The sequence below is a fragment of the Hippocampus comes genome, unplaced genomic scaffold, assembly GCF_001891065.2.
Source record: "Hippocampus comes isolate QL1 unplaced genomic scaffold, H_comes_QL1_v1.1 scaffold620, whole genome shotgun sequence".
Taxonomy (NCBI): Eukaryota; Metazoa; Chordata; class Actinopteri; order Syngnathiformes; family Syngnathidae; genus Hippocampus; species Hippocampus comes.
The window spans coordinates 598,221-624,937 of record NW_017804841.1 but is presented as its reverse complement, the minus strand read 5'-3'; the positions used below and the strand labels follow the sequence as shown (position 1 = coordinate 624,937).

General features: G+C 45.7%; 2 protein-coding genes and 1 long non-coding RNA gene across 3 annotated transcripts in view; all 3 read right to left on the bottom strand.

The window, feature by feature from the left end:
* Window positions 1-23,237, bottom strand: part of LOC109516659 (uncharacterized) — a 42,147-nt gene extending 18,910 nt beyond the window's left edge. Inside the window, exons 1-6 of the long non-coding RNA XR_002168384.1 lie at window positions 23,137-23,237; window positions 21,323-21,414; window positions 20,514-20,577; window positions 8,924-9,073; window positions 6,198-6,242; window positions 5,942-6,106 (exon numbers count right to left, since the gene is read on the bottom strand). This is a non-coding gene — a long non-coding RNA (uncharacterized LOC109516659). The remainder of the gene's footprint in view (window positions 1-5,941; window positions 6,107-6,197; window positions 6,243-8,923; window positions 9,074-20,513; window positions 20,578-21,322; window positions 21,415-23,136) is intronic.
* Window positions 1-26,717, bottom strand: part of LOC109516427 (uncharacterized protein C16orf52 homolog B-like) — a 426,069-nt gene that overhangs the window by 60,479 nt on the left and 338,873 nt on the right. The window lies entirely within an intron of this gene.
* On the bottom strand, window positions 98-3,382 carry dlx4b (distal-less homeobox 4b). Its single transcript, XM_019871041.1, has 3 exons — window positions 2,790-3,382; window positions 1,862-2,055; window positions 98-766 (listed from the first exon to the last, which is right to left on the bottom strand). Exons 1-3 carry the CDS (start codon window positions 3,133-3,135, stop codon window positions 503-505), a joined length of 804 nt encoding a protein of 267 aa, XP_019726600.1. The 5' UTR covers window positions 3,136-3,382; the 3' UTR covers window positions 98-502.

Sequence of the window (26,717 nt, the reverse complement as noted above, 5' to 3'; positions counted from 1 at the left end):
ATATATATAGTCTTGTGTATAAATAGTACATATGTAACTGCATTAAATGCTGATTCTTTTGTACAAGGAATAAGAGACTGCAGTCGTCACAAACACATAGCAGCAATTAACCAATCTTTATGCGTTCATTTCAAAACAGTGACAGTGTTTCATTTGCGGCTCACATCGGATTGGCCGGGTCCCGTTCGAGCGTCCCCTCGCTGAAGACGCCGCTGGGCCGTGTTGCGCATTTCAAGGAGTCATCTCCGCAATTTTCCGATTGCAAAGTCACAGCAAGGCTCCCGACGTCTGTTCGTTTGCTCAATACTCAAGAAAATGTGTTCGACGCCTTTGTTAATAATCATGCACACGACCTGTTCAAAACGCATTCATCCAGACATTGCGCTGTTTAAAAAAAAAGTCCTCTTCGGTGTCTTTTAAATGTCCCGTCAAACGATGCGCAAAATGAGCGCGTAATCCAGCCAAGAAATTCGTGTTGCGGCGTTCGCAGTAGACAATCCACTCACATCATCGGATGCCTGGACATGCCATCCTGGTGAGGATGTTGGTTGGGGTACCAGTGGCCCAGATTGTTCATGTAATTGTTGGGGTACATCGGGCCACCTGCTTTATTAGCCTGCATGGACACGTCCCAAAGTTGCGGCATAGTGTGAGGCGAGCACGGCGAGGCCGAGCTGGTGCTGCTCAGGTGCTCGCCTTCGGGTCCGCTCCCGTGCTTCATGATTTTTTTGTACTTGGAGCGCTTGTTCTGAAACCAGATTTTCACCTGTAAAGAGGAGAGGGGAAAAAACGCTGCACTTTATTGTCCGATCGGCTGCAACCCAATTCAATTCGATGTGATTGTTGAACATTAAACAATTGTATTTTATTGAAGCAGTGACGGCGCCTGATTATCAAACGCAGCAATTTTGCTCACTCGATCGGAAAATGACAATTTATTTCACGATACGGGATGTATTCGTTCATCTATTAAGGCAGCGACGTGTTGCGACAGAACAGTTGAAATGCTCTCCCACGACCCACTTTTTGGGACGTTGTTTGGCGAGTGAGATTTTTTGAAATTGAAACATCATATCACTTGACAATGGAACGTAATACGTTAAAAGTGCATTTAAAAAAAGTACAGTATTCACAAACTAATGATGCTATAATCTTCTGGCACTCTTAGAGAGTTATTTGTTTAATGATGTTTTTTTATGAGGAGTATTACGGCGCGTATAATTTTATAGGCCACAAATGAAAGTCAAAATATGAGAAACAGCTCTCTGTTAGGGGTCAACACCGTCATCGTTATTGTTTCGAGTCACGTCATCGTTATTATTTCGAGTCAAAACGAATATTACTTCCTCATTCCACTTCGCATGTATATAATTAGAGCGAGTAAATGGGGGGGGGGGGGTTTTTTACTGCGTCTTAATGAGACGATTCATAGCCTTGACATTCTCACACGTAATCGAACGCAGTGTTCACTTCATCCAAAAACCAATTTCAGGCAGCTACATGTAATTAGACAGCGTCCAATTATCACACGTACGCCGGATCTAATGTGTCGCGTAACCATGAAGCGTTCGCGAGCTGATTTCTTAACTTGTGGTTAAGGCGCTTTAATCAAACAGTGTAATTAGTGGAGTAAATAAGTCAGGCGTTATGAGATCCGGTGACAAATCACAACAATTATGCTTTGGGATTTGCCCCCCCCTCCCTCCCCCTCCACTCCCCGCACACGTTTGATCTCCAGGCGTGTCTGGAATGATTCCTGATCATTTTATTTTAACCTGCAAGGCAAGTTAGATTAAAAAAAAAAAGACTTTTTGTTTCAGTTATTCTCTAGCCGATATGAGTGACAGTCTGGGGCGGCCACCTGAGTCTGAGTTAGTCCCAGTTTGGCCGCCAGGTCTGCGCGCTCGGGCAGGGCCAGGTACTGGGTCTGTTGGAAGCGCTGGTGCAGAGCCTGCAGCTGCAGACTGGAATAGATGGTGCGGGGCTTCCGGATCTTCTTCCCTTTGCCATTTAAACGCACGTCCCGGTTTTCCAGCGCGGGGGACTTGTCGTGATCTGGGAATCAAATCAGTTCAAGATGAAGTGTGACCATTTCGGATGATATTGTAAAGTGATGTGCAAGATTGAAGCAGGATGACACAAAAGACTCACGTGCTTATTTGTGCATGCACAACCTATCTATACTTATTTACAGTTGAGAATGACATTTCCTAATGACAATATAAAAGACGTCTTTCTGCTATTGTGTTTAGTGAGAATTAGCACAAAAAAAAAACAAGGTTGACGACAGCTCCCCTTTGCTGAAAAAGACTGTTGTCAAACTCAAGGCCCATGGGCAACATTTGGCCGACGTCATTTTTTTGTGGTCCACCGAAGAAGAAAACGTGCCTCATGTTTTGGCAGATTGATCAAACTGCAATTTACCTTCTTTGGTTCCGTTTTACTTAGCTTTTTTTTTAAACTAAATCACTTGATCAACAGTTTTATACAACACGAAAATAATTGCTTGTCACTATTTTCCATGACTCATTTCAAATTCAATGCATTGTTTAAAATTAACTATCAAACAGTCCCCCCTTAAAAAGGTTCGTTTCAGTATAGCTCAATATTGCACTCCCGGTTGTACATGGCACCACTGTAGACTAGTTCTAGAAAAAATCCATGATTCTACATAGAAAACTAAGCGCATCCAAAGGAGATATTAGAGACGATATGCTCAATTTGAATTCGTTCAAACATGCGTTTTCCGTGCGCCCAAGAGTGATTTCTTTTTTTTTTCCTGTACGTACCTGTGTGCTCTAATCGTCCGTGCAGGCTCAAACTGCTGCTGGAGCTGCTGCTGCTGTTGTTGTTGTTGTTGTTGTTGTGCTGGTAGGGCATGTAAGAAGACTGTGCATGAGGATTCGAGGCGCCGGGGTAGGCGTAGCCCAAAGAGCGGCCATAGGACGCGCTGGCGGGGAAGGAGCCGTCGTGCTGCGAATGGCCGGCAGCGTGGAAGCCGTGCACGGGGTAAATGTGAGGGAGCCCCGGCGAGCGCTGCTGGTGAGCCGGATGCGCGTGTCCAAACTCGAGAAAAGCCGATTTGGACGGATCGGGGCCATTGAGAGTGTCAGGCATGAGAGCCATAGACATCATGAGAAAGGGAAGATGGTTTCATGAGTTCTGAGGAGGAGGGGGCGAAGAACCTGTACAAAATCCACACGAAAATGGCGAGAAGATCCAAAGGGCAGCGCGTCCGCAGCTCCCAGGGAAAATCCAACAAAAGCAAAAGTTTGACAAATAAAACCGTTCTTCCCAGCTGACAATGCTCCTGCGGGCAACGCTTTATTTAACACACTGCTTGTGTCATGCAAACTCTCTCTCTCTAGCTCGCTGCCCCGCTCGCCCCCCCCCCCATTGGTCTCCAGCCGCAAACTGTCACTGGAGCTCCTGCAACCTCATTAACATGCGCGAAGATGCAGCGCCGTACCGGCACGCACGCACGCACGCACGAATCAAGGCCCTCCTTCCCTTCCATACAAGAGCAACAGATTCATTCACGTTCCTCATCGTGTCATGCTCGCGGTGACTGACAAGAGCGGTCTGCGAGTCCACACCGGCGCCCAAACAGCGCCCGGAGCGCACAACGAATATCATTAAAAGATGTCTTTATTAGCTATTCGTGTTTTCTGAAAGAGAATTCTGGCTACAAGGAAAAGTGCTTGGAAAGATCTGAAGTGAATATGTGTACCCACGGGGCATTTTAACCGAGAGACAACCCCGACAAAAGACTAGACGAAATGTAGAAATCAATCACTTGACATGAGTTATTAATACAAATGACTGCAGAAAATAAAAATCAAATTGAATGGCAGGATTATATCCTCGATGTTGGCCGGAATAGTTATATTTTCGCTATAGGTAATTATATTTTGTTATATTTGAATTTTGTGTGTGCTTGCACAAACTGTCTGATGCATCCAGGTTTAATTTTGTATTCAAGGATATTTTCTCAAAACAGCTCAAATCATTTACTTCCTCAATACACGTTGCATTTTGAAGGGCAAAATTAAATTCATAATAGACACTGTAGATGCAGCTTCAGGTCATACATAAGCTCATTTCATTAAAATGCATCTATTTTCTGATGTGTTTTAAACAATTAGACCATTTCTAAATATTCCCAGCAACGGAAAAAAAAGATGGCGGCAACAGAACACATACTGCACGTCAAAAACAATTGTTAAACAAGTGATGCATTGGGGCTGCGACAAGGTTTGTAAACACCGTGGCAAAAGAGGATGGGAGAGTGGTGCAGCCTCAGCAAACAATAAATAAAATAAATGCACATACACACAGAAACATGGGAGAAAAACCTGAGTCTTAAAAGTAATGCTGTCTTCATAGTTCTGTTCAACTTGACAAAAAATGTGCTGTGGATGAAAACATGACACACACACACACACACACACACACACACACACGTATTTCTTGATCAAAATAGAGCCATCATGTGTTCACGCATATGTATTATGTACAATAAGATATGGTGTCATTGGCGAGAGCGTTTGGTGGGCTGAGCGTGTTGCTGCTGCGCTGTCCAAACCCATCATTTTGGTTAGGTCCTACTAAACGCCGCCTGCAGCTACGCGGCCATGGCAAAGGCCTGCCTGCTGGGGGCTGGACTGCTTCCCGAGCCTCACGCAGCCAAAACAGGCCGCCAGAACAAAGCCACAAATTATTAGCATGACGGGGCAATTTCATTCACAGCTAGAAATGTGAGCGTCAACACTGAGATACTGGTGAAATAATATTTAACACAACGTGAGTGTGAACTCTTACTTTAAAAACCAGAGGGGAAAAAAACTGATTCAGAGGGTATAAATTGTGATTTGACGCCTCCTTGGCACAACACTGCAAGTTCATATCGTTACTTTGCATTCATCGTAGTTGGCCGCAGGCATGCGGCGCATTGCTTTAGTGACATTTAAAAAAGAGGTGTTGGTTCATATTGTTCTGGTTTTAACATCAAAAGCATTTTGGGGGCAGGATGATGCCGGTCAAAACAAGATCCTTTTTTTTTTTTTTAGGGGTGGGGCATGACTCTTTGTGAGGGATCTGAGCTTCCGAATAAAGAGGGTAAAACAGAACGGCCGAAGGATGATTTTATTTTGGAAAAAATATTTCATCAAATAGATTGAAAAAGTTTTGCAGGACGAGTGAATCGACCTTTTAGTCTTCTATACTGACGAGAAGTGAAGAGTGTACTGGCACTCATAAAAAGTCCAGGGGGGAAAAAAAAAACGTCTCCAAAGAGGTTAAAAACATTCTCAAGACTAGCAAAGACGGCGTTGAGTGTTCAGCATTGAAGAGAAGAGGAGAGAAGACAACACATTGCATGAGAGCTAAGGTGTGGACGCACGCGCACGCACGCACGCACGAGGAGGAGGGGAGGCCCTGCCAGGCTTGTAATTATGTCTGTACAATGAGCCCAGAACAAAGACGAGCCCTGCAGTCATGGGGCAAAGGGATGGGTCCACGCCATGTCTCTCTTAATACAAACATTTTGAAAACATCAGCGCTCTCCAACGTAGCCCAGACTCGGCGGCGTCTAAACACACGCCACACACTAGGCCCGCGTCGGGGCCTGTTCCACTACAGGTGTGTGTGGCCTCGGCGCACACCAGTCGAGTCTGTCCGTCATGCGGCTCTGACGCAGATTGATGACATTCTTTGCGCCTAAAACCAAAGAGCGCATTCCGAAACAATTGCAGCGGCTCTGATCTTCCACGCTAGCACGTCATGTTTTACAAACACGCCGACCCATTTCAGCGCGGCGTTTCAAGATGGAGGTGGATACGAAATGCTGTGACTGGTGAAGGTTTCTCACTTTCCGAAGTATCTGCTCGATCGGGTTTTTGTTCATGCCGAGTTCCCGTGTAGGACTTTGAAAAGACATTACCTGACTTTGCCCCGTGTTCTCATCGGTGGTGGCAGTAGCAGGCCCTCCGCTGCACGTCCATGTCGAGAACAGGTCCTGGTTGGAGAACCTCGCCAGGAATCGTGTCAATTGCAGCACGCGTTGGAAGAGTGTGTTGGCCATGAAGTGTCTCAAACTGGCGCTGATCTGCAAACGGATACCAAATATTTAAAAAAAAACCTTCAACACTGCTCCAATGTCAATTGGCAAGCCATAGGTGTGGAAATGATGTGCTTACATAAGCTTTTAAATGTCGATGGCCTCACGTCGGTCTGAATGATACCTGAAACAAAACAGATAGAGTGAGATTTTTCAAAACACGATTTGCACCTCAACGCTAAGAAAAATCATCAAATCAATGTTCAACTTTATGTCAGCCATCTCGTAAGTGCGCGACGTTCTGAGCGCAGACACGCTTGTTAAAAAAAACAAGTCTTCATGGACAATGACTACCAAAGTACACTGTTCATTGAAGCAAAGTTCAATGATGTATTCCACATTGTGGCTGAAATTGGATTCAATTAAAAGCAATGTAATGCTATTTCGATTCACTGGGACGGTTCGGATTGATTCCCTGCAAAAGCAACACGCCCGTTTTCAACCGGTTGTTAAGCTTGCGTTTTAAACGACTCCTTTACATAATGACTGCCAGACAGCATCATCGCTCGGTGTCAACTTTTAATTGATTAGTTGAAAAAAAAAAGGACTTCTGGAACCAATTAGGCACAATAAGTCAATAAGCTTGGGCAATAATGAGAGTACTCTTGTCACACGGTCACGTGTGCTTCAAATAGCGACAATTAGGGCAATTGCATGGCTTCCACTTTGGATGGCCGCTTGGGAGTGCACTCGGTGCCGGTTTGGACTTTGGAGAGCTGGGCACACTGGTGAACAGTTTTTTATACGGTGTCCAGGGCCCAGCTGATGCACAGGCAGCATAGTACAGTAGTGCTAGTGTTTTTGCGTTACTGTGCTTGCTGGAGTGTAGCTGCACTAATAGCGCCGCCTCATGCATGCATGCATGCATCCTCCACATCTGGAACAAAGAAGCCAGTCTGGGTGCACGCTGGGTGTTTACAGCACAGTGTTTTTTTTTTTTTTATTTAATTCTTCACGCTCCTCACAAAATCTTGCCAAAGCACACATTCCAGTTTCACCAGCTCAACACGGCGGTGGGGGTAGATCTACGATGTTTTTTTCCATTGTAAATCCTGGCCACAGAGCCAGGGGAGGTGGGAATAAAACGTTAAGCTGGCACGCATCACTCCCAAAAAGGGGGGAAGAGAAAGGCGAGCAGAATTGCGACTCCGAAGAATCCCTCCTGCTGGAAAGTTGAAAGGTGGCATCGGAAGTCCGGTGAAGTCATCATGATATCTGCGGGTTAATTATTGAGGACAAAAATGCGTCTTGCATTTAATAATAATAATAACAATAAAAAAAAAAAGAAGTTAATGTCAGTAATAGAATAGTCTTGCATCACTTCAGCAGCTGAAAAAAAAGGCAGACAAATGAATAGTGCCTTTAAGTCAGCAAATAATAATCCATAACACATTTTAACAAGCTGCCGATATCCTTACATGTAAAATAGGCAGACGTTCTCGGGCTTGGCGAGTTATTTTTACAAGCTGACAGATGGAGGTGGAAACAGCGACGCAAGCGGACAATCATTTACCCCGAGGAGTCACACACACACACAACCGCAGAAACAATGAAACACGGCTACGGGTCCCACAAAAGGACCGGTTTGCCAGGTCCGAGGATTATCCTCCTGGAGTTACCTGCCCCCCCCTGGGTAACGTGAACTCACCTTTGTGGCCCGACAGACAACAATGTGCGAGATAAACGTCGGTTTGAAATGCCAGAGGTGACCAGGATGACAAGCGGAGGAGGAAGGGGGCATCTGTCTGGCCTTCGGGACAAGGGGCGGTTGTGAGGAAAGGCAGGTTAAAAAAAAAAAAAAAAGGTTCCGAGTTCCAACCACTTTAAATGGGAGTTGAGAAATGTCAAAGCGAGTGGAGAGAGAGATCGCTCAAATATGAAAATTCACTCAACTGATGCTTTTGGGGGGCGATGATATACGTCTCGAGCCCGCCGTGCAAAAGCCCCACAATGTGTCACGCATGTTAAGACCAAGACAAGCTACAAAAGACATTCTTCGTATATAGCAATAAATGTGTTCATGTGATCGTTATTCAGGATGAGTCCGTCAGCGGTCGCTTTGGCAGTCAGTGTTATTCCAATGAAGTATTTTAATTCGTATTATTTTCTTGTTATCAGCCGTCACTGCCGCGTCAACATCTTGATGAAGTCACATTTCCGTCTTTCCCTCTTCGATGGGAGCGAGTTGAGGGGATTAAGTTCGGCGGCTGACAACGAGCCTCGGTTCTGTCAAGTGTTAAGTTCCGTTGTGACATACAACGCGACACAAAGGCTCTGCGACAGCCAGACTTCACGCCCGATCAAATGACAACTTTCATAGAGAAACACAGTGAGGGGATATTACAATATAGGGTGTTATGTCTTTTGAATGCCTTTCTTCTTCTCAGATGTTTTGGAAAGATGACATTTTAAAAACAATTGGTAAGTTAAAGAAATTGATGTAAAAGCCCAATTAAACCACTCTCAGCATAGCTCACTTCGTTAAGCGCACGTGTCCCAATTCAAAGACGACACAACAACATAAGGACAAACGCTGCTGGCCGCCATTTTTGGTTTGCTCACTTGACCCCGACTTCGTCGTGCGCCTTTTGCTGCAGCGCTTCAGGTCTTTAACCTTGTCATATTAAAGAGTTTGTCACTGGAAGGGCGAGTCCACCGGGGCCAGGATGGGCCAGGGCTTTTAAAACGCTGCTGCAGCATCACTCTCAGTGTTTGTCTGAAGCCTGCCAACACCGTCACACTGAGTTGGCAAACACGAAACCGACAATGTGACCGAACTGACATGTAATGAAGAACCTTTCTTACACGTGTCGCTTTGCGCGTTCGGCTGAAAACATCACGCCGGCCCTCTTGTCGAGGTGAGGAGACAGTCTGCGTCTGAGCAAACGTTTTCTGAGAAAGGCGCAGACTCCCGTCAGCTCGGGGGGCCAAGACTGATGACCAGGAAGGAGCTACCTGAGGCAGAGATCAAAGTCAGACAGGATACATACGCCTCGGCATTTAACTCTTTCATCTCCAACCTTTTCGACACGAGTCACGACCCCTCACCTGTCTATCTGCTTGACCTCGCAATGATGAATGGCGAAGCCTACTGGGCTATGAAACGGTGATTTTGCATGCCGAGGGAAAAGAAAAAAAAAAAACAGGTATGACTACACCTCGGCCAACGTTTAACAAGCCTAAACATGACTCCTTTGAAGAAACTAAACAATACTGCTCCACTCCAGCCATGCTGGTGGCAGTAATACGCATTACAAACTCAGTGCCGACAAACATAGTCTAATTTTCACAGCACTTGTTGGATTGGAAGGGGGGAGACATTGATCACATTTGCGGTTTCTCACAAGAGTGATGAAAGAAATAAATGTCAGTTGGCCACACCTCTGCCAGTGTTCACATTTTGAAATGATCGCTTTGACAATATTCCTGGAGAGTCACAAACGTCTAATCACCGGTGAGCTATTTTTGGAATAGGCCTGCGGGCTACTCACGTAGTCCTTGAGGGCTCCCTGGTGACCATGTGGGTGTAACACCATCATTAGGATCAGGGGAGAAAAATCACAATTGATTTTTTTTTTCCCCACCCTATATGGTAATACATCATTCTGAATACATTTTTAGTAACAATAGACTATTGAATAGAAATACGGCCGTTCTCTCACGCTTCGGAAAAATAAGATTAGGATCAGGGGAGAAAAATCACAATTGATTTTTTTTTTCCCCACCCTATATGGTAATACATCATTCTGAATACATTTTTAGTAACAATAGACTATTGAATAGAAATACGGCCGTTCTCTCACGCTTCGGAAAAATAAGGAAAAACTCCACACAAAGACAAAAAAAAAAAAAAAACCTTGATGCTCCTCAGCGTGGGGTTTTCCTCGCCGAGGAGGCTTAACAGTGGAGGGCTATTTGCATTCCAGCAGTGAGAGTGAGGACAATTAAGCCATTTCCCCTCCAATCTATCTCCCTCCAGCCAGGCAGCCATCCAGGCAGCCCGGCACATCAATGGGAAGTGCAGCTGCTCGGCCCATGTGGGCCAGGCCGCGAGACGGAGGAGAGCAGAAGATTGGGGTTAAAACCCTCCTGGCCCTCAGATTGGCTCCATACCTGAGTCAAAGTGCAGATGAATCAACAGCTGTTGCCGAGCGAAGAAGGGAAACGAGAGCTTCTAAACGCATCTGTGAAAGCAGGGGAATAGCGGCTACTTCGGGCCCGCTGTTTATTTTCCAGACAGCACGGGCAAGGGTTTTGCATCCAGAGTCATTTCGTATCGCACTGAGGGGATTCATTTGAAGCAGAAGCGGTTTCAGTTTCCCACCACGGGCGCTCTAAACTGGCCACTCCAAAATCAATTAGCCAAATCGCATTTCACAAAAGTCGCGCCGTTGTGCCTTCAAGCGCTCAGGCTCCTCGGGTGTCAAAGAGTCGGCTTAGAGGTGCGAGCGGCCGGCTCGGATTTAAATTGCGTGGGATTAGACCCCCCCCGCCCCCCAAAAAAAAGCCACAGACACCCAGTCACACCTGTGGAGCTCGAGCCCACTAAAAGAGACAAACTTGGGTCCAAACGGCAGGTGCTCAAAACTTAATCGCCCATCTCGTGGGCCTTGCGCGGGTATCACTTTCATTCATACCCGGCGGCGGACAGAGTGTCCTGAACTTGGGCATAATCACAGAAACATCTTTGTAACGAGGACCTCCATCTACGCTTGCCGAGAGACCAGATGATCAATCATTTACATGTGTAATTAGGAACTGGTGTCAAAACAGAAACTGTACACGCGCGCGCCGTGGGCTGACGTCAGACTTGGCAAAGAACAATTGAACCGGGGGAGAAAGAGAGAGACAATAATGCAGAGAGAGATTTTTTGCCACCCACGGAAGGAAGCGCTTCTTAAATCGATGTGTCGCGTCAGCGTGCTTAAAAGTGATCTGCAGCGATACAAGCATGTCCCCAGAGAATAACAATTAAGAGACTTGGCTGCGGAGATGAAAAGATGACTCAAGCCGAGATGTGTTTGTTCAGGCTTTACAATCTTAAAAAAAACTCATAGTTGAAAAAAAAAAAAAATCCTAAAGCGCTATCAAAATAGCCAGACAAAACAACGCGTGCCGAGTAAAGCTCACGGCGTATGGTGAACAAACAGCGCTTCGCTTCATGAATCCCCTCAAGCGCACAGGTCAAGCGACTTTTGTTTCCCTCAAGTGGTTCAACGGCCTCCTGAGGTCGTGACAAAGCATGACAGAGCAAAAACAAACACGGCGGAAGGACTTGCTTTGAATACACTTGGCGAAGGGACAAAAGGACGTTACGAATTCAACGATGACGGGAGCGGTAAACATCTTGACGGCGTTTATGGCCACTATGATTTAGTCAGTCAACAAGTGCAAACATTGGATTGATAGCATGTGTTGCCTGCCCCTGCTACCTAAAATTTAGACTTTAGAAATGGGATACAGTGTTGGTGCTACTCCATTTCCCAACTATAGTTTATTTTCTTTAAAAAATAAAAAATAAAAAGTTTAAATTCACACGTGAGTCATGTCCTCAGCAAATCATTTCGACCCACCACAGAAAAATTTGCAATACAGTATTCTGCAAGACAAATGTTCCACAGGAAGTTGCATCACTCAACCTATCGGGATCTCAACTGCCTTTCCCGCAGTTAACGTGCGTGCTGCAAGACGACGGGCAAGGGAATGCAAAAATAGCAGTGCCCAATAATCCACCTGTCGCTCGAGGGGGATAGGTGTGGCGCGGCAGGCTTTAAGGAGGGGATGTGTGCAGGCCACCGTGACTTATGTGGACTCATCCAGCCGTCACCTCAGCGCCCAGAGGGGGTTGAGTGGGTGTTTCAAGGAGCCCGTCTGGGATGTGAGTTTAGAGTTTCTCGATACGGAGTGGCTGAGTGGCTTTGAAGAGGCAGCTCCGGTAATGAATTGGCGTATTGTCTCCTTCAAGGGAGAAGAAGAAGCCTCTGGGTGGGACATCACATGAAAGGCTCCTATTTGATTACTTATAGCGTTGGTTCAGGTATGCAAGTGGACACAGTGGAGCGTATTAAAAAAGAAAAAAAAAAAAAACAACAGACACTTAAAAAGGACTTAACATGGGACAAAATCAATTAGATCGGTTAATACCTCAATGTATATTTCGACCCAGGCTAGAATAAATTGATTGTGATGTGTAGCCTATTGATTTGATTTAAAAACAAGATTAAAATTGAAGTGGAAGTCGGGCTGAAGATTGAAATTGAGTCGAGCTCGGGTGGGGTGTCGCTGAGGGAAATGTGGGGAGTTCATCTGAGTTGAGCTGGGTGGAGTTGCGTTCCGGCGGAGTCAAGTTCGGGTTGGGGCGAGTTGAGTTGAACCAGGACGGAATCCAGTCGCGTCCATCTGAGTTGAGTTGAGGTGAGTTGAGTTGATCTAAAACAGCGCAAGGTCAACCCGTGGATTCTCGTTTGTTTCATTAATTAGACGCTGTGTGTGCATTATGCAGATAACTACCCCCCCAAAAAATAATGACTATACGTTCTCATATTACAAAATACTGTACATTCCTGATTTGTCAATAAAACATTGGTTGTCTACTCCCACATCTGGCCGCCCTGAGCAGCTACAACTGCATCCATCTGTCAACTGAAATCCGATGAATAAAAGAACCAGAGAGGCTGTGGGGGTGTTTAATCTCAAGCACCAATTGTTAGAACGAAGTCACGGACCGTTCTTGTTTAAAACCAATAAATAATGAGGAGGTTTTAGCTTTCCTTGGAAAACGCCAAGAATGCACACCTCTTTGCAGATTGACGCCAGGCATGTGCTACAATCATTCACAGCGTGATCTGGACAACTCTCTAATCATACGGTGTAGACAACTATTTCCTCTGTAGGAGAAAGATATTTAGAATCGAGTGGGTCGCACTCAAAGTTAATGAACGATTTTAAACCCGCAGCAAATCACTGATGGATTAAATGGCCACACCCTATCGTCCCCCCTAAGGGGTGGCGTGGCATCACGGAACCCCCCCGCCCCCGCCCGAGGCACATCAACGCGGTCTCCAGACTGTATGCGCTGGATCGCTTTCCGGTGGGAACACTCGCACTCTGCTGGTGCTTTTCTCCCTTCTGTTTCTCACCAGCTGCGAACGTTGCTCAGTCAGCCATCCGTAATGTTGTAATTGCCAGGTTTCTCTGCTGCTTGCAGGCCAAAATGCACGTATGGCAGCTTCGGCGAGGGGTGATTAGGAGCCCCGGCAAAACTGGGTGGGGTCTGAGATCATTTCCACACCTGTCGCTCTCACCTCGGCGCTCTGACCGGCTGTCCTGTGCCACAGTTTAATGCGTTTTGGTGGGCGCAAGTTTGTATAATCCCGCACAAGCAAAACTTTTAACAGCGACATTTCCGTCGCTTGCCAACAAGGGCCACCATCCCCAGGTCTCAATTAGCCCTGATGACTCACCTAAGCGGAGCTTGTGTTCAAATAAATGGCTCTAATTTTTGCCGGGGAGGCAAAATAATTGATTTGAGGGCCTGGAACCACAAAGCAATTACTGATCACTTATCTCTGTTTGTCAGGTATCACAGCGCAGCTTTCAATAAACCAAGTATAGGGGAAAACAAAAGCGTACCTTGAGGGATCTCGTCTCCGTCTGGGGAAAAACAACCTGGATGCAGCTTGCCAAGATATACGCAGAGAGCGGTATTCATTTTCTTTTTTTTCAATTAACTGCGCAATCACAATAATGGCAACGTCAATCATGAAGAATCAATATGCTCTATTAATAACCCTTTCATGCACCCTGTAACCTGATAACATGATATGCTGTCCACTGTAGTAACCGCCGTCCTTGAAAGGGGTTAAGTAAAGAACGAGATTCATTATCACCTCTATTCTTTCTGATCTGAAAACGACAAAGCTGGTGTCGGCAAAAGCGATTCTGTTCCAGGTCATCTGGGCAAATGCACTGAAATGTGCCTGTTATATCGAAAAATATCAGCAACATACTTTCTCCCTCAGTCCCTGCCGGCAGCACCGAAGGAACGCCTCGGTGCTCTCCTCTGCTGCCTCATCGTCGTCAATGCCTCGTACTTTGGGTTAACGCTGAGGTTTGTTGTGTTCCCACAACGCCTAACCATTTTTCCACAACCACCACAAAGCGCATCTTGGCCGCTTGCAAGCTGTAACAGCGCCACACGTGACACTAACGTCGCACCGTACAAAATCAGACTTGTGGGTGGAAGCACAGGCGGCAAAGGCCACGCGCGGTTCAATTGGATCATGCGGTTTAATGTCGAGACGTACTGAACATCATGATCATGAAAGCATTTGTGCTATAAAGTTGCCCGTAACATCCAATGAATATTTCTTTATAAGTCGACGAAGCTCGCAACATCCGGTGTCCGACGTGAGCGGCGTCGGCAGCGGTGCACTTCCTGTGGGCTTGTGACGAGATCACACGATAACGCTTGGGCTGGTTTTCCCGACAGCTGCCGCCTCTGGTCAGTCACATTAACTTGGAACTCATTAGTCATAATCTGCTCCCTGTAGGCCAGCCTTGAATAACCTCTGTCTAGCAAAGGCATTGCTCCAAACGCTCCGAGAGAAATGCGCTTGACCCAGATACAAAAAAAACCCCAAAAAACAAACAAAAACACACTTATCTGATGCCAGAGGGTTTGGAACTTTTTCCTGTATGGGAGCAGATTACAGATCTCGTGCCTGAGAATAAAAAAAAAAAAAACTGCTGCTTTGCAGAGTGCGCATACTTGCAGTCCCTTATATTGGGCAAGCTGTTTTGCAAGAAGGTCTTAATTCGTAAACACAAACCGACGCATAAATCCACTGTCGGAATTGTGGCTTCATCTCTCGTTTGCACAAAGCCGCAGAGAGCAAGCGATGAGCAAGCAGTAACCGGAGGATAGCGATGGGCTTGAGGAATTTGGCCACGCTTCACCGTGACAAGACAAACTGGGTAGCGATAGCGCCGTCGGAATGACTGATCCCGCTCATACCAAAACATGTCACTTCTGAGCTGACTGCGTACGGGCTCGCACTTCAAACGCATCCATATTTCAGTGACAGCAGGCTCCAGGGTAAAACAACCCATTTTACCTGTAATCTGTTTTAAAAGCCGCCTAGGAGGAGCGAGGCGGGTCGGCGGACGACGACAAAGCCGTCTCAGGGGAGCCCTGCCTTAGGAGACTCTCGTCAAGTGTTGGAAAAATAGAAAGACGAGAGGTTACGTGAAGCTTCAATTGACCACAGCTTGACCCCGTTTGCTCTGGCTGCATCCCTTCGGGCAAACTACAACATTGCGCGACGTGTTGATGACCCCCAAAAATAAATAAATCAAATAAAGGTTTGCCGTTTTCAATCGAGGCAGGAGAAAGAGTCTTAGAGCGATTGACAAACTGGATGACATTCTAGCAAAACAAAGAACAAGCCATCACTGCATTTCCTCACTCTATCCTCTTTCCTTTTCTTGTCCTAGTTAAGCTTTAATGTCATGTGATAATTTTTATTATTTAGGTTTTTTTTGGGGGGGGGGGGCTGAAAGTACCCAATAGCAAAAATTGCTTCAGGGGTCAGCGTCTATTGTTGCTGCTGAGATTTTAAAGTCCGCCTTTTTAATGGCCACTTCCCCCACTCGCTTCTAAACTTCTGCCGTCTAAACGGACCGTTGGGCCAGGAGGAATGTTGCATAAAACCTGGCCAACAATGACCACAAAACAACACACAAAAAAAAAAAAAGCCAAAAGGGCCTAACCCGATTTCGGTACCTCCCCTGGACTTTCAATGCCCTTGGTTACCTGCCCCTCCAATTCAACCGGACCCTTGCCCCCCTGCCAAGCCAAGAATGCTGGAGGACAGTGACCTTTTCAACCAAGAGTCCCACCTTGGTTTCTCAGGAAGATTACCGGAAAGAAAGAGTACAGGAACTGTGTGCAGTCGTCAATCCTGGGTGGAGAGTATTCCAGTATTCTGGAGGGGCACTAGACACCGAATTAGGAGAACTCCTCTTGAATTTCATGCTGTATTGAAACAACCTTGCGAGCTCTTTATCTTTCACTGCTTTGGCTATCATTCAAAAATGTGAAACCAATTTCGCAGCGAGACAGCGGGTTTCTATTACCAGCCCTTCCATTATGAAGAACCAAACTCTGTCTCATTCAAGGGGCTTTTCCTCAATGGCAGTGGACATCACAAACACAAACACGAGTGGTGAAGTGCTGGGATTTATTTTCAAAGCCCCATTGACTTCGCCATTGCTGCTTCTGTTGTTGTTGTTGTTGTTGTTGTTGTTGTTGGACCGATGCCCAAAAGCGTTTGGAGCATCTGGGAGGCTCCTATGAGGCCAGAACCACAGGGGGGCACCGTCAGGTGTGCTGGCCCTGCTTAGGTGCTCATCAGGTGGCCCACAACAGATGTCCAGGTGGCAACAGTGATTCACAACTGGGGGGGGGCAAACACACACATATGCATGTTCCCAGGAGGTATCGCTCAAGTGAGATTCACGGCTGGTGAGGCACCGACATAAGCGTCGGGTTTATAGATTTATGAGTCAAATAGAGTGGTGGCGTGGCAACGTGACAACATAAAAAAATGGGTGCAAAATTTGCAGAGAGGCCAGGGCTCTTGTGGAAGAAGAGTGGCAGTGACTGTAACCTGGCTTCCACGGCGCGGGGGCAATGTGGCGCACTTTGTCTTTCATTTATGCGCAGTTTTGTGCAATTGGCAAAGCTAACGTGTAAGACTCAAATATCAAACATGTTCGCCAAATCAGGGGGAAATTAGAGCTTATTTTAGACGTGCCTGAAAACATGTTGGAGACATAAAGAGACAGAAACTTGCCAACACAGGCCGCCTCATCCCACTGGGTAAGGGATTGCGCAATCTACGGCGAGTTGTTGTCTGCTGCCGCGCTTTGCGTCTCGCCCTTTTATTTGCACAGAAAATATGGAAATTCAGCAGGTTTGTCGAAGAAATAATGAATCCACATCCCTTTATACATGAGTGGTGGCAAAGAAAGTCTTCCACCAAAGACGAGGGCACTAAAATCTACTGTATAGCTGCCTGGCACACTGAAGGATTACCTCAACCAAATAAAATTGCAGCAGAGGTAGAAGAAAAAGCAGAAAAGACAAACAACAGCAAAAAGCGATTGGAAAAGCTCCTGAGACACTCCAGAAATTAACATCTCGTCAACAGCTGGGTGTTACCTCAGCAGACGCCCCCCCCCCTCCAAAAAAACAAAAAAAAAGCCTCTTTCCTCAATTAAGGCTTTCACAAAGCAGAAAGTTTGAAATTCCAGCGTTGGGATAAAAGCTTAATCCAGGGAGCTCAGTCCTGATAACCAAAGTTAGCAACCATTACCGCAAAGTGTTGCCAGATGCTTCCACAGCCCAACTCGCGCTCGATCCTATCTTGGCTTTGAAGCCTTTGTATAAACAAACATGGGTCATACATATATGGAATATTAATCATTCAGATTAATATTCAAACGAATAAGTCTGACATCGTTTCTGTTGCACAAAATGTGGTTATAGCCAAGGGCAAAAAAAAAAAAAAGGGGGGGGGGGGAAAGGTGCAACGAGGTCATAAAAAGCCCCCAGCTCCTTACATTGGCAAGGTGCCATTAACATAAATGAAATGCTGAAGTTGCAAAGCCCACCTGCGCACTGCGTGCAACTATCGTAAAGCATCATATCTGACTGACTACGGGCGACGGGAAATTTAATGTCGGTGCAAAACAAACAGTCACACAATTCCTTGGAGTTATGCCTGTTAACGACAAGACTATTTCTAACCAATTTCCACTGAATTACAAAAATACTGCAGGGAAAGCAGCATCTGTTCAAATTTGTAAGTGAGGATGCAGTACAGTGTTTTTGCACTTTTGCTAGATTCTCAAGACAAAGCATTTTACGTAACGTAAACTGTAAATGCGAAGGCAGTGTTTTTTTTAAACCATTTAGTAAATACGTAACTCAAAACATTTGTATCTAAAAATCATCTTTCCTCACTGAAATGAATAGTTGTGCCATTAATCCGTTCCACCCCACCCAAACAAAAACTGAAAAAATGTAATGTACTTTTTATGAGGAAAATATCACTCTATTCACTTCACAAAACAATAAGAAATTGTTAAAATATGTGAAGAATTTAACATTTAATTGAAAGCCTTAACCTCGACAAACAAAGTGACTTTCTTGATATTTCCTTAACTCGTCACTGACTCAGGTGTTTCTAGCGATATATATCCACATCCAAATGGACCACGAAACAGGTGGGCTTTTTGGCTTCCCTAAAAGTCATTTATGCGCTCAGGAAACATCACATCATAGCTAACTAGCAGGTCTGAGAAGAAGCATAACGTATTGCTTTCTTTCTCTCAATGATTCATTTGTGCAGGAAGTTGCAGGTTTGAGGCACGATGGAAACCTAATCCATCAGGGAAGATCGAGGCGGGTGGGCCAGCGCTGTCTGATACTGGCCAGACGCCTCGGTGACAGCCCCGGCCGGCCGCAGCACCGATGCACGTGTTACCCGGCAACGTAGGCCGAAAGAGGGCTGAGCCATGAAAGTTTATGGAATAAAAAAAAAATAAAAAAATAAAGAAAAAAAATTAAAAACAAACAATCCACGTTAGAAAAAAATTGAGGTTGATAGTAGCGTTGATGAAAATTCCGCATCCAATATGGTCGAAGACATGCAGGGTATATGAACACAAATTCAAAATGATTCGCATGATATTACTTTATTACTGAACGGATAGTTTTTGCTCCCCGATGCTCAGTGCCTAACGGCTCGGTAATCATCAGATCAAATGTCCGCAGTGCCAAACAGAAGCATGCGCTCTCTTTGTGCTAATCCACACAACCAGCTTCCTACTCCAATCAAACCTTTTGTAAACTTCACAAGTTGGGGGCCGCCGACACCTCGGCTGCTTTATTTCAAACCTCCTTCAGACCACAAATAGGCCTAAATCGACCCAATTACTTTGTGCCTCTTTAAATACTTGCACCTCGTTTACTGATCCTTTCCAGCAACGGGCTCTGAGATAATGTGCTCTTCTTTACTTGATTTCCACTTTTGAGATGCCATCCAACATCACTGGGAGATTTTACAAGAAATCTACAGTTTATTTTCAATTGATATATTGCAGTGCTTGCACTGTTGAGACATGATACATTTATGCACAGTTTGAACATTTCTTTCAGCCATTTTAAAGTGTTTTCTACTTTGCTCAATATGTTTCGTTTTGAACCCCCTTCAAAGTTGTTGACCAATGAGCGGCGCCCATATTACATACAGACATGGGATAACAGTCAGTGTGAAACTTTTTGTTAATCCTTCTCCTGGAAATCCAACACTTGGCCGATTCCAGCCCGCAATCGTAATAATGCGCACTTTGTGCAAAGTGCCATCCCGCCGCAGCACTGAGAGACAGTGAAGGTGACAGACGAGACTGCGCTCTTTGAGTGGGCTGACATATGGGAGCAATCAGCAAAAGTGGGGGTCTGCTGGCCCAACGGTAATTAGCACACGGCCTCATGTTCATGTTTCTTATAATAGCCCAACACAGCCCGGTGCGGACTAAAAATAAACAGGGCAATTTGGGGCGGCGAGGAAGGTCGTCATTTGAGGGGTGTGACCTTTGAACCGGGGTCAGAACCCGTATAGAGGTGTCCATGTGGACCACCTGCGCCCCTCTGGGTCGCTGGGGAAAGGAGCCATGTCGTGTTTATGTTAGGGGTCAGGCGCAGAGTTAGACGCTTGTTGGCTAAACTGGACGTGTGAGTAAACATTGTCTATTTATATCAGGAGGCAGAAAGCGGGCTGCGTTTTGGATGCAACAGTGGCTCATGTGAAGAGGATATGGGTAATACAAATGGAATTTGAGAACAGCCAGAAATTGGTGATAAGATGATGAAGCTGAACTGAGCCTTCTACATCCTGAAAAAAATGGATGCAACTTTGTGGAGCGTCTGACTTGTGACGAAATATTTCCTAAATGCCGAGGCGTGAAAACATCTTAAAGCCTCCACTGGCTGGAATACAATGAGGCGCTCTAAAGGAATCTAAAGCCATTTCACGGTGAAGCCCCTGGCTGTCACGTTGTACAACATTTGGAGGGGCAGCTCAGCTTTTTTCTTTACAAGTGAGTTGTTGTTGTTGAGACTTTCCGAAAAATCGCCTCCCCTTCCCCCAATCTGAACGAGTCCACATTTGAGCTTCAGCATGAATCCGACTTCTCTTGCTCTGGCGAGATGTTCGGCGCAGATGTTCGCATCAGACTCCCGCCCAGACAAGCAAAAACCTTTCCCACCTGGCAAATCTCAAACACAACTTGGCACCCAAAGAAGCGGCAAAGGTTGTCCCGCACTGACCTTTCACCTCTTGTGATGTCAATGAACCTCCCGTCCAATTAAACGATGGAAGCGTCCCTTGGACCTGTCAGGCGCAAAGACAAATGAATCTATTAGATTCATTTTCTTTTTCTTAATGGCAAGCAGAGAAGCCCAAAAATGTTTCTATTACTGGAAGTCATTTGTGTGTGAAGGTTATTTTTTTTTTCTTTTTCTTTTTGCTGTTGTTTGGTGTCTGAGTGGCTCCAGAAAAACAGCAGGACAAAACCCACAGTTAGCCCGAGCTGTTCTATCACCGACTCAAATGCGATCGACTGTGAGCAGAGCTGGCAAGCTGCAATGACAAGGAATCATTTCATGTTGCTTTGCATTTGAGGCGGATTAATGGCAATGTGTCGGGACCTCGACGGGCCAAGAGAAACAGTGCGAGCAAGCCGCGCGTCCACAGGGCTCGCTATTTTTAAACCCACATTTGGCCTCGGAGCTGCGTGCCTACCACAGCAAAGGCTGCGCGATCCATCATGGAAGCCGAGCACAAAGACAATGTCAAAGGCTGGAGCCTCAAAAGCACCAACAAGGCCAAACGCTGTATTTTTACTTTCCGGTTCTCGCTCACACGGACTTGCAAAAGCTTAACTGACTGAGCTGTGACAGTCTGGATTCAGCGAAACTCGCGCTTGTGTCTCGTTTCTCCCGGAACGTTTTAACGCGCCAACCAGGACCTTGGTGAAGCTTCAGTTTGACCTGGTCAGTGGACTAGACCCCCCCCCCCCCTTGACCGCCTGAGAGAAGAAAGACCCCTGCGCCGCTTGCAAAGTGTTTGTTCTCACCGTCGGCCTTCAATTGAGGATAATTGTCTCTTTTAGATCTCGAGGGCCTGTGATCTGCCATCCATTGAGCCCAAAAGGAGGTTATGTTTCACCTAAGGAAGGAGGGAATGGGGGGGCCGGGGGGGGTGTTCAACAAGGGCCGCCTTGACATTGACGTAAACACAGCGACGACATCAAACGGTTAATACCAGATTCTTTCGACAAATCGTTGTCTCGCGGTATGTGGAACGCAGTCGTTCAGTACAAAAGTATTAAATATGCAAAACGTTTCCTACCAGGGATCAAAATGTCACGATTCATGACAGCGGGTGGCTTCGGATACAAGCGACCCAACTTATGAGGCTTTTCAACTCAATTGATGAACCCAAGGGCTGGTGCGGCTCCAATGACAGCTTCATTTTTATGAAGACATTTTGGGCAATCTTGCTGGACGTCTTTCCAGAAGAGGTTCAAGGTGAAGTGAAAAGGATTTTCACTGTTGGGATGTGTAACGGTCCCACTTTACTTTTGTCCACATGGTATTCTTCAGCCCACCAGGTGTTTTTCTCACCCTCACGTCCAGCCAAAATGCATAGTAAGCACTTTGGCTCTAGTTTGCACTTCATAGCTGCCGCTTCCTGCCTCGCAGTGATACACCTGCACAGCTGCTTGAATCACACACACATAAAAAGCTCCTGAAAGCACAGCTGTTGGTTTGCACCGGCGAATGCATCCAATTGAGAAAATTTGCATACGGTGAGGTCACCACCGCAAAAATTGTGAACCAACAACAGGGGTGGGAAGTAATGACGCACAATTACTTCATTACTGTGCTTGAATAAATTTCTGAGGTACAGTCATACATTCAAAAACAAGTTCAATTTGTTTTGTGACCACGTCTTCTGTGAAAAACAACTTATGGCCAATGATAATTCCCCATTAAAATAAATGTTAACAGCAATCATCCGCTTTAGGCTTCCTACAAAAAAAATATATATATCTATATTATTGTACGTCATGAAAAACGCTTGCTATAATAATTTAATGGAATGTTTCATGAAAAAAAATGCCTTATTTATTTATGCCAGCTCCTTCTCGTGTGTGCAAAGAACAAAGAAGAGTATTGTTTTTTGGCAGAGTATAAACAATGGGAGTACTCAAGTGCCACTGGATGTACGACTTTCCTTGATCATTTTATCAGTCGACTTTTTACTACGACTCACTTGATTTTGAAAACTGCAATCTTTACCGTCTTCTTCGTGAAAGCAGCTTTGTTACGTTTTTTTTTTTAAACCTCCACACATGACGACGTAACGTCAACTGTGGTTCAGGTTTCGATTGACTGATTGAATTCATAAGACCGACCGTAAACCACGCGCGGATGCAACAGACGGAGAGACGGTGGCCTAATTTAAGAGAAGTGTTTGATGTGAACCGCTCCAGGAATGATTGGTGGCAAATAACGCCGTGTGTCTTGCGGCGGCCTAAAAACCACAAGCTTCTGACATTTATGAAATTTCGGGGAAAGGAAAGGTGTGTTATTTTTCCTGGCATTATGAGCCATTTTTTTTTTTTTTTTAACAGCTCATAATGCAAAGCTATGGGAAGACGTTAGAGCAGCATTTCAAATGGTCAAAATAAAAGAGCACTGTAGCTAATTGACAGTAAAAATTCTGTATTTCCACCCGAATAAAAAAATATATAAAGATATACTTTCTTCTGCTTAAGTGCAGAGTGCGAGTCCTTCTGCCAGTGAAATGTTGTGTATATTGACTCGCTCGAGGATCTCGCATACGCCGACATTGCGACACCCTCCCCGCCCCCCCCATTCCTACCATTTGGGCAACCTCTCCATCACACTCGCTTCCTGGCTGCTGGTTCAGCGCCTCATGTGGGGACAATGTGTGCGCTGCGCTGCGGCAGAGGAGACAGCCGTCAGTCTGTAAAAAAAGGAAGTGGTGCTGTTTACCCCAAAGGAATAGGAGTGTTTATCCTGACTTGCCGACTTTGATCTTTTCCTGTTAATCACTTCCTGCAGCGCACTGTATGCGAACTACAGCGAGGGGCCAAGCTGCCATCATAGGTTCTCATTGCAGAGGAGGTAAAGAAACAATGCCCGAGTGTCGGGTTCCCTCCGCTCATGACACATTGACGGCTCTTTCAGAAGAGGCTATGTTAAAATTCGGCATCCTCGGGCTTGGAGAAGCATTTGACACAATGTGGGATTCCAAGACAAGCGAGCACAGACCGCCCTTGATTGGGTGAGGTGCCAAAACGCATGACCACACTGCTTTGGCACGACTGTGACATTTCAATCGGGCCCTTTCAGTTGTCTGAAACAAACGACTATCGTGAGTGGCACGAGGCCCTCTATTAGGGTAGATTGACAGGCAACATACACATTTGGGATTTCCGAAAAGTTTCATTGAAAAATTATATTTTGGTGCAAATTTTCATTTCACGAATGCGCAATGCACTTTGATGCCATCATTTTTATTGACAGTTTTTAAGGGGTTACTATATTTCAGGAAAGCATTCGTGTTCTTTGTTCGGCCTCCTGTCCTGACTCTGTCATGTGGGCAAGCTCACCTTCACGCACAGAAACAGCACACACAATTTTCACCCCCCCCCCACACCCCCGTTCCCCCCTTGCCGAGCATCTGAGAATAAACAACTTTTGAAATCGGAGGGGCAACACCCCACGACTGCAGAGTGAAATTTACATCTGCGCCAAAAACACTTTCTACCTCAAACAAGACAGTGTCTGACCTCGGACTGAGACTATGGGCAGTTCTTATTCCCCCGCCCGCCCAGTCGCACTGTGTAGACAAGATGATGAAAAACGACAGTGTTTGTGTATGCGTGAGCTGCATGAATTATATGTGTACAGCCAATGTCGTGCGGCCGGACGGTAAGTTCATGCGAATTTGGCGAGACGTGACTTCTATTTGTTGACTGTGGGGTGGTGCATCTTTCTATTTCGACATTGAGCAACGAATGCCCTCCCTCCAGGGTCGTTTTGAAGCACGCTGCCAACTTTGCTTTTATTGCTTTGTTTTTGTACAAGTTGGCAAGCCAGAAAGTGAACATCGCGCCACTCAAATTAATCAATGCAATACACGTTGAGAGGACACTTTATTAGGTACACATGCGCAACAAAAGGGGCCGGCACCAGTTTTCAAGATTCTCCCATTACAAAGACAGCACGCCGCTCAGATGAGAGATGGGTTTTCATTTAAAACATGTTTATTACAGTGGCTGAAGTAGGTTGTTTCGAACTCCACCACTGAGGCTTTTCAAATATATTTTTTTTTTTTGCTCACATTGTCATTGATGTGTCAGTGCTGTCAAATAAAAAGCTAGTCCCTCCAAATTAGGGCCGAACATAATATTTATATTTATCCATGAAATAATTTTGCTCCATTTTGATTTTCACAAGTCTGGGGATTGACAGGGCTAACCTGGGACCTCAGGGGTCATCATTTGTGACCTATCACGTGGAAATATGTGTTGGTACAACGATAACATTGCTCGACTGCCTATCGAATTTTTTGACATTTGTATTCGATTTCTATGGATCGTATGCGGGTGCATCTAATCCAGTGCGTGTGTGCAAGCGCATATGTTCGATACATTCTGGCACGCCAATACAAATGTCCATTGCCGTTGCCGTCCCCTCACGTAAAATGACACAAAACCTCAGAATCGTGAAGTCAATTGGCTGCAGGGCAATGTAACAAAAACTAAGTCGCCCACGTAGTTGTAACCGTAACATGTGGTGAGCATTTCAATAGCCACATAAAACACAAAACTCAACGTTACACAATATGAGACTTCACCATCCCGACCGGGGTTGCAACGCTGACTCACTCTGTTCGAGTGCGAGGTTTTGTACGTGTGTATCGCGGTGTGTTTTTGATGAGGCTTGCGTGACTAGCGCGGAGTGTTAGAGCCGAGAGTGGAAAGGTTCCTCCTCTCCTGCCTGGAGGGAAATAGCAGTGTGTTGTGTGCGTCAAGCCGCTTTTAATCCCACAGTTTTAAAAGGCCGCGTAAAACAAACAAACCCCGCACGAGACTTCGCTTAGCATACAGGTATTGTGATACCAACGATAAGTCAGTCAAGTGAATCAAAATAAACTACGTTTCGGCTCATTCTGTTGCATGTTTTTGGTTCCGCGCCAGGTCGGGTGGAGATTGATGTGCAAGAACTTGGATTGCTCAGGGTTACCGGTAGAACAGAGACTGCTCAAGCCGCATAAGGGCGGGGTCAAGTCGGGCCAGCCTTCATAACCACAATCATATTCCGAAATTCTTTTTCGGCAGGCATGTTAGCAAGGTAACTCAAATGACGTCCTTGCAGCTAAACTGCAGCTGAGGTGAGTCAGACAGACGTCATCTCACCTCGTGGAAGTGACCGTCGGCCGCCTGTTGCTCATCCACACAGCAGCGGCCCGAAAGAGCGCAGTCATGTGTTGCTCACTGAAGCGGCAAGCGCTCGAGTGTCATACGGGAAGGTGCCGTGAGGAAGAGCAAAGCTTGGCCGGGAAGCCTCTCCGGATGCAGTCAACAAAGGCTACCATTAAAGAGTAGGGAGAGCGATAGGAACATACCGAAAGCGATGGCAAAACGTAAGCGCTAAAATAAGAGGCGCAGTGAAAAGGAGAGTCAAATCATGAGGGGGGGGAAAAAAGTTACGAGAATAAAGTCTTTTTTTTTTCAAGAAGAAAATGTTATTAGAAGAATAACTTCAAATTTTCCAAAAGCGAATGTCGAAATTCACGACCGTGTCAAGGATTTCGCAAGGCCTGACCCACAGTTAGAAGAGAAACAATCCCCAAGTGAGTCCTGACGAGTAGCTGCTGGGTTCTGTCGCGTGATGTCACAAAGGATTCCGAGTCGTATGTTTGAAAGAGTCTATATCATTACCGGTCTGAAGTCGTCTTTTGTTTATTGCAATGACATTCTCTGTGATATCAAAGCGTTTGGGCTGAACAGTGGTGTCGCCTTGGCATTTTCTCCACATGTTGTCTCTCTTTTATTTGTCTTTCCCAAAGTAGCAGATGTCACTTCTCATGCTAACTGCCATCACTGAGAATGTGAGACGCAAAATTAATCTTTGGAAGTCAATTCAGAGAATATTTGCTTTTTTTTCTTTTTTCCTTTTGATGGAAAACAGGCAAAGAAAAAAAAAACATGTTTTCTTAATTTTAAAGTTAATGATTAGGCATACCCAAGTCGCTCCAAGCATGCAGGATTTGATGTATTAAGAGCAATAGAGGAGTGGGAGTGGACAAAGTGGGGCGGAGCCAGGGGGGGGGGCACCCTGCTGCTTCCCAATCCGAGTGACAATGTGACAGGTGGAGGGGGCTTGCCCATTTGGGTGTTCCAGGCAGAGCCTCGGGGACGAGCTTCACCT

Coding starts and splice junctions, on each gene's coding strand:
- dlx4b (XM_019871041.1), bottom strand. CDS start 3,135: ATGATGTCTATGGCTCTCATGCCTGACACTCTCAATGGCCCCGATCCG. Junction 2,056..2,789: donor CGGACGATTAGAGCACACAG/GTACGTACAGGA, acceptor TTTGATTCCCAG/ATCACGACAAGTCCCCCGCG. Junction 767..1,861: donor TGGGACTAACTCAGACTCAG/GTGGCCGCCCCA, acceptor TCCTCTTTACAG/GTGAAAATCTGGTTTCAGAA.